This window comes from Nestor notabilis, unplaced genomic scaffold (genome assembly GCF_000696875.1).
Source record: "Nestor notabilis isolate BGI_N333 unplaced genomic scaffold, ASM69687v1 scaffold18353, whole genome shotgun sequence".
Lineage (NCBI taxonomy): Eukaryota > Metazoa > Chordata > Aves > Psittaciformes > Psittacidae > Nestor > Nestor notabilis.
Genome location: NW_009923510.1, coordinates 2,949 through 10,519, shown reverse-complemented (window position 1 = coordinate 10,519; position 7,571 = coordinate 2,949). Strand labels below are relative to the sequence as shown.

General features: G+C 39.9%; 1 protein-coding gene across 2 annotated transcripts; it reads right to left on the bottom strand.

Moving 5' to 3' along the window:
- Positions 1–1,774: 1,774 nt before the first annotated feature.
- Positions 1,775–7,320, bottom strand: RNF146 (ring finger protein 146). 2 transcript variants are annotated; one of them, XM_010012175.1, is made up of 2 exons: positions 7,161–7,320; positions 1,775–3,550 (listed from the first exon to the last, which is right to left on the bottom strand). In XM_010012175.1, exon 2 carries the CDS (start codon positions 3,547–3,549, stop codon positions 2,488–2,490), a length of 1,062 nt encoding a protein of 353 aa, XP_010010477.1. In that variant the 5' UTR covers position 3,550; positions 7,161–7,320; the 3' UTR covers positions 1,775–2,487. The 2 variants fall into 2 exon arrangements, with proteins under 2 accessions (XP_010010477.1, XP_010010478.1); XM_010012176.1 differs by lacking the exon at positions 7,161–7,320 and adding an exon at positions 4,020–4,057.
- Positions 7,321–7,571: the final 251 nt, after the last annotated feature.

Here is a 7,571-nt window from a genome sequence, read left to right as displayed (position 1 = left end):
CCTGCTGAATGCTCAGTTCACTATGTGATTTTTTTTTTACTGTGACATAGGATTCCTGTATTTGTGGTTCTCTCTTCTGGAAATTAAGAGATGCCATAGATTTAACAGCATCATCTTAATTTCTCTTCTCTGTTTCATTCTGCTCCACTGCGCATTTATCTAGCTATGCTGTACAACTTGAAATCCACTTAATGCAAGGCGTTACAGAAAACCGCGTAACGCAGTGTGGCTGTGGCTTAGCTAAAATTGACAGAGAACATGTCTCCTGCTGAAGGGAATGGTTTAAATATAAGACGTGAATTACTGGTTACTACTTTTTCCTGGCTTGATTCGGGGAGTGCATTTGCCACTCTGATAATTGGCTATTAAGCTCTCACCAGCCTTACTTTAACTAATTTTAGTACTTCACAGCTGCAGTCAGTCACCAGGAGCCAAAAGCAGCATCCCCGGTGTTCAGCTGAATAGAGGTCTGCCTCTCTACTTCGCTCAAGAGTCCCCAAGGATGATCACCGATAAAATTATTTGTAGGCTGTTTGGGCTGAGAATCCTGGAATTAACTACATAGCAAGTCAAGTTCTTGTATTTTGTTTCTTGCTTTCTTCAATAGCAGATACTCATATTAGTAAAATGTGTGCATATAGCAAAGGTGGCATTACTGAAGGGTTTTGCAGCACAAAGTCAGACTTTGATTAGAGCCACTAATGTGTGCTAACTCAAAACAAAGAAATGACAGCTGGCAACTAACAGATAGAAGAAAAAATATTATATCCTGTTTCCTTCTGAAGTCCATTTTACTGGCTTATTTCCTTACAGAACTGGAAGATGATAGTAAAAATCTGTGATCAAGAGCATCCATTCCTTGACAAGAAAGAAGGAAATCTTCCTTATTTCCACCCAAATCTCTGCACTCTCCTTTGTTCACTGATTGACCCACTGATCTCACCTGCAGGCAAAGGAAACAAACTGGAGGGCTGGCACAGCCTTGCCCAAGATCAGACACACCAGCCATCATTACAGTAAGGAGAACATTACGGAAGTTTAAATCTACCATTTCTAAAAAACAGCCCTTTTAATTCCCTTCAAATGGTTGTTTTCCAACAGCAACTTTCGTCTGAAGACATGTAGTACCTATGTATCAGCTACTGTCCCCTTCTGTGCAGGGATACATGTACTCAGAATTGCAGTTTAATTAGCTTTATTTTAAAGATTGAGTCCAGAATCAGCTAATGCTGTTTCTCACTTTGAAAAAAAATGTAAACCAACTGCTATCAACAGAAAAGACAAGCTGTGCTTTTCAATCTTCTCCAACACACAGAAGACAGTTTGTTGAAACGCATCTCCTAGATGGCTAATACAAGCACAAAACTACCTTTCCTGTACTGCCCTACTTTTGCTATACAGAACAGATGAACAGCAATATAGTCCATAACATCCGTGTTCTTTGTTATAGGGTCAAGTCTAATTAACTTGTGCTCTCTTACTTCAACGTTTCTGCTGATAAGTAAGGCTGTGTGTGGTACTTCTACCTGTCATAAGAGTGAAGTGAGCTGATCAGCTCTTCAGATGAGACAAGTGTTAAGCCTGTGTGTTAAGCCTGCAACTCATGATTTTTCAGCAGAAAGACATACTCCTCCAGAGTTGTGTTTGACAGGCAGCCAGTCTGGGATGCAAGAACTCAGAGCCAGTTCTCCCTTGTGGCAAACACTGGAAGCTGTTTTATAGTAACTTCCTTTAAAGTTCTTCCAGTGAAGCTCAATTAAACTGGAGACATATCTGAGATTGTTACTGATAAAATGTAGTTTTATTAAATTATAAATTCTGTAACAAAAACAAGACAGATCAAGAAAGACCTCAAAAACAAACCTACAAGGACTAGATGGCAAAGCCAATGAAAATGCCATGAAGAGTGTATAGGTAAGAATTTGCAATGAAAGTTAACAGGATTTTTACATTTCCATTAGAGAAAGGTAAATGATTGCTCTTGTCTAGTAAAAACACATTTTTAACTCCAAGCTCACATCTATTTTCTCACATTAAATTAAGCGTCCTGCTCACACCCAACATCTTGCCTGCTCCCCCACTGCTTTAGTGTTCTTCTCATACATCAATCCATGCAGAAAGTAGTAAGACACTTAACGCAACAGTCAGATAATGAAGACAATTCAAGTTGTACAGTAGATATACGTTGGCCAAAAAGGGATTGAGTATCTCCAAGGGGAAAATGCTACAAAATAAACACAAGACATTTTCAAGAAAACTGGGCATTGCTAAGCAGCTTTCAAACCATTAAACAGGACAACCCAGTTTCCTACAGTTAATAGTCTTCCAGCTGAGACATGTTAAGAGACTTAAGTTAAACAGGCCAAATCTGTTTCTCCCTTTCACCCCACCCCCCCACCAAACACACTGCTAGGTTTGAGTGCAATGCCAACGTGGACAGAAAATTTACAGATACAGGACTGAGTTTTTAATCGCATGGCTCTAGATTTAAACTTCAGTGACCGTGCACTGTCCATCTGGCCTTCTAGATCTTACACTTGTGTTTGCCACCCCGCCCCCTGCTACTGGTCTATCTGCTCCCAGCTGGCTTGCACTTGCATTCAAGTGTCTCTGCTGGACAGAGGACAGGCGCTGCTGAAGGTGGGCAGACACATCCTCACTATCGCTGCTAGCATCCGATTCGGTCTCCTCAACAGAGGTGTCGGGGGCTGGCACCCTACCAGAAGATGACGATTCGTGGTCTTCTTCTCCCTCTCCCCTGTGACTCCTTTCAGCCATACTGTCTTCATTTATTTGCAAGTGGGCAAAAGAGTTCTCTAGGGAATTGCTTGCATCAGGTGATGGCGTCGAAGGACTCATAAGCTGACCATCTAGTGATGGCAGGGGCCTAGCAGAAATGGATGCTAGAGGCTGCCCAGCTGCAGCCCCCAGAGTCAGTGTGCTGTCTGCACCATCAGCAGAGCTCTCTCTTGCCAGGTTGACAGTGTTAGCATCACAGTCCAACCTCAGCCCAGCCACTCCCTTCTTTGGTATATCTATTATGTCCCGTTTTATTTTTCTGCGGCGTCCATGCTCATTTCTCCTATACTGAACCATATTTTCAAGGTCTGCTACGTATAAAAACCCGGCAATTAGCATTTCAGTGCTCTTTTTACCCTTGGAAAAAGCATCTTCCAGCTCTCTGCTGGTACGTTCATCATACTGCCACCAACCATTTCTACCTTCATAGTACCAAGCATATTCTCCATTGCCTCTGCTTGCTGCTTTGAGTTCTTCTGGTGACAATAAGGTTGGCTTGTCAAGAAAATCCTCTGGAATCTCCTGCCGGCAAAGTGCACATCGTTTCCCAAGCCAAGAAGCTCCCTTCACACACAGATAGCAGAAAACATGTTTACAAGGCAGACTTACTGGATGCACACACGTTTGCAGACAGATAGCACATTCGGGGACTGTCAGGGAAGGTGCTGCTGCATTAGCACACGACTCATTTGTCTTCCTATTTGTGGGCAGCATGTTGATTGAATGATCTATTTCACCACAGCCAGCCATCCTGCAGAGGATCAAAGGTAGATTTCAGTTTATTGTGTCAACCTACACTGGCACCTAACATCACCTTTGACCTCAATACCCACAGAATGAGACGCTCACTTTAAATTAAGATAAGTTATCATTTATGAAGCTCAACTAAAAGAAACTGACAGGTTAACATTCTGCTTCCTGAGCTGACAGACTAGAGTACTGGGAAATTGTTTTGTTCATCACCAGTCTTTATCTGTTTAATTTTCAGCACGTTATCATGTCAAATTAGAAAACGAATTTTGGAATTTCCTCTGTTCTTTCTCTGAACAATGATTAATGAACCAGTTACTTTGGAGCCTCTTCAGGAAATTTAAAGAAGCTAGGTTCTTTCCTCAAGAGGCGATCTAGCTGCAAACACTGAACTTTCTCTGTTCAAAAAACAATCTCTCTTCACAACACTGGTGATCATCTACTTGATTAAGGGATTGCCTGAACAGTACCTCAGGCTAGGTTTCCACAGTAGCAAATATACCTGGCAGCAGCATGCAGCTGAAGTATTCCCCCACTCTGTGTCTTAGTCCCCATGCACCACAGTACACCATCCCTCAAACTGGGCTCAGAACAACCAGAGGGCTGCAGAAAGAACCAGATTTGAAAAATCAGGTGGGTTGGGTTTTGTTTTTTTTCCTCCCCAAAAATACCCTGGATTCCTTTTTCCTAAACATCAAGTGAACTCCTGATATAGATGGGTGCATCTCAAAAGGAACTGTAGCCCAGCAGAAGGAGAAGTGTATCACAAAAGATACACAACCATGATTTGATTGGTGTGTGAAGTCGCTGCCTCTACCTTCTCTGGCCATATCTTATTTCTGTATTAGGGATGATTTTGTAACTAACTGTAAGACAGCATGGAATGCAAAACTGTCACTTTGGCATTGTGTAGGATTTCAGCAGTAGCAAAATTCTAGCCTAAATATGCAAATGCCTTCTCAATTATGTTTTTGCCATGGCAATCTTTTGCAGTCTGTTTCATGGTAATTTGCTTTTTATGTTCTTATTTTATTATTCTTATTTATTAGCAAACCAAACACCAGATATGAAATGCGGGAGAAGAATGGGCTTTGGGAGATGAAGCCTAAAAACCTGCCTTTTCTCACTTAAATCCCCAAGGAACTTTGAGGCTGATATTCAGCAAAAGTCATCTTTGTTGTACAAACAGCTAGGAATAGTTCATGCAAAACTATCACAGGTGTGTGGGCCAAAAGGGACCTTTTGAGGTCATGCAGACCAGTCTCTGGCTCCACATGGAGCTACCACCAAACTAGACAAGATCATGGGTTTGCCTAGCTGAGTTTTTTTGAAGCCTGCATGGATGGAGATGCCACAACCTCTCTGGATGGCCTGTTCTAGTGTTACACATGTTTCTAGCAGAAAGTGTTACCTCAACAGAAAATGCCTCATGTTACTGTAAAAGCCTCTGCTGCTTTTAAACATCTTATGAATACGTGCTTGGGGGAGGGAGCTCCAGTCTGTATCTGCATTTATCTTTGCAATAATGTATTAAGTGCTATTTACTTAAAAAAGTATTTCTGTATGTTGCCTGTTCCCTTCTATCACTGTAATTGTCTCTCATAGGATCAATGCCTCTTTAATCCATTTTTTATCAAATCATTCTTCTAAAAGCTCTACAGCTTAAATATTTTTTCCTGAAGTAGCACAGAATTCTATCTACCTGTGTTTCAGTTTCATATCTCAACTTCCTTCTCTGAGATTTAAGACAAATCTGGATACTAGTTCTTAAATCAGCATGCCAGGTACAGACATGCTGGCACTACCTACCACCCAGTAACTGTCTTTTTACTGTACAGTACACATCTATCTGTGAGATCCATGCTAACAAGGTGGTAAGTTGCTTTCTGGGAGCCGCACATTTTTAAGGTTATATTTTGCAATAGAATTTTGCATTAAACCTAGGGATTTATAACTTATTAGAAAAAGGGGGGGGAAGAAAAGCTATTGAGATTTCAGAATACGCCCACAAATACAACCTAACCAGTAGCTCACAAAGAGCTGAAAGAGAAATCCATGTATTGATCAATTCGTGCTAACCATGGCTGAGGTAAAAGATCTGAATTTTCAAGTGCTCTCATAATGAGATGCTACTGTGCAAAAAGGCACAGCAGCAGACTTTTACTGCTATGCTACAGTTTTACAAAAGGCTGCTTCTCCCTGAATACGCTTTCTAAGGTTATCCTTTTCAGATTCAGAAGATTAAAACAACCTGTAGATACATAACTTCTATACAAGTCACATACCATAATTAAGATTTTCAAGGGGATTAAAATGCACTGCTTGGATTAAAAATGCAACACATTTTGACAAACCAAATTCTGGTATCATTAACTTATTAGTAAACTAAAAACAGAGTGAAAGTTCTCACCTGTTTACTTAAGCACAAAAATGCTAACGTTTGAACTGTGCTCAACAGGTCACCCATTAATTTGAGGGTTCTTACTAGGTTTCTTTCTAGATCAAGTCAATAATGCAGGATATGACAGGAAAGCAGTAAATACCTTATCTTGAAATGCCTAGGTGATTTTTAGTGACTCAGAGGAAAATGTTACGTGTAAAATGAATACAGCTGGAGGACTAAACCCTTATCTCTGAACAAGTGCTAGCCAGCAATATAAAACTCCTAAAAGATAAGTACAACTGCAGTTGAATGTGCTCAGAATGCAGGACAATTATGCACTTGAGGATTCATATCAACTAAACTGATGCTGTCTCACTTTTTATTTTTAAAGGAAGATCCTAATTAATCCCTTTTTGTTTATCTTTTAAAGTAGAAAATTTAGGTCACAGAGTATGTTTACAAGCTGGTTTGAGGATGTACATGTAGATTTTTACTGAAGAGGCAGTCCTTCAGAAAAGAGGAAAATCACTACTCTCCTACGTTACGACTGTGGAAGTACTTTCATTGCAAGTGAGCACAGAATATTTTTCCTGAAATTAAGAGTAATCTGTAACAAGGTTTAATCAAAAAAAGGCTTCATATTAGAACTGTTATCAAACAGTTAAGGTCTGCTTTTTGGAGGGTTGGGTTCCCTTAAGTCACTTCTGGCAACAGGGAAGTTACATTATTGAATAGTGAGGCTAAAAATTAATCAAACTCAAGGACCAGTTCTAAAAATAATTTTATATGAAGTATTTAAATCCTGAATTCAGGTATAAGTAAGGGAACAATAAGCATCTGAACACTGCATTTTAACATACATACAGCCAACTGAGAAGGAGCTAGTCCACAATCTTACCAGATCCCAACTCTCTATTATCCTTTTGTGGGGTTTTTTTTATTAATTAGTAGTATTATTATTTAATATTAAAACATGTATTTAATTTGTAGCTTATGGTGCACAGCCTAGAGCACCTTCATCAACACACAAAGCATGGAAGAGGTGATGTATTAAATTATACAAAAAGACCCCAGGCCTTTGACGACTCTACTGGAAGAAAAAGTAAATTCCCACAAAACCACCTCAGAACTGAGTAATTTTTCAAACTCAAGGTCAAATTCTAACTGCAATTAAGCAGTCTGTCAAGGAGCTGGCATGTGTAAGTACATCAACAAAACAACAGCTTACGTTTTCTGAATAATTTCTACTGAAGCATGCCACAAGACCAAAACGTCCTCTCTTCAGATGTCTCCAGCTAGGATGACAGGTCCTCTTTCCCAAGGCTGGCTCATTCCTTACTTGTCCAGCCCGATGTTACGCTACAGTGTTTCAGCTTCTCTGCAAACTAATGGAAAGCAAATAATATCACCATTACAGTGTCGTACAGAGGTATGAATAAGCAAAATACAATGCCATGGTCCTATTACAGAGGAGAAACTACCATGCTTCCATTTATCTGAGGCAGGCTATTTTCAACAAAAATATCATCAGACTTCTGTTTCATTTTTTGCAATAATCAGTTTTGGCCCACAGTTTTGATGTCAATTAATTTGATGTCTGACTTGAGCAAATTATCTTTTTCCAAAGTATTACAAAAGG

Excerpts from the sequence above, each read along its gene's own strand:
- RNF146 (XM_010012175.1), bottom strand. The coding sequence starts at position 3,549 with ATGGCTGGCTGTGGTGAAATAGATCATTCAATCAACATGCTGCCCACA.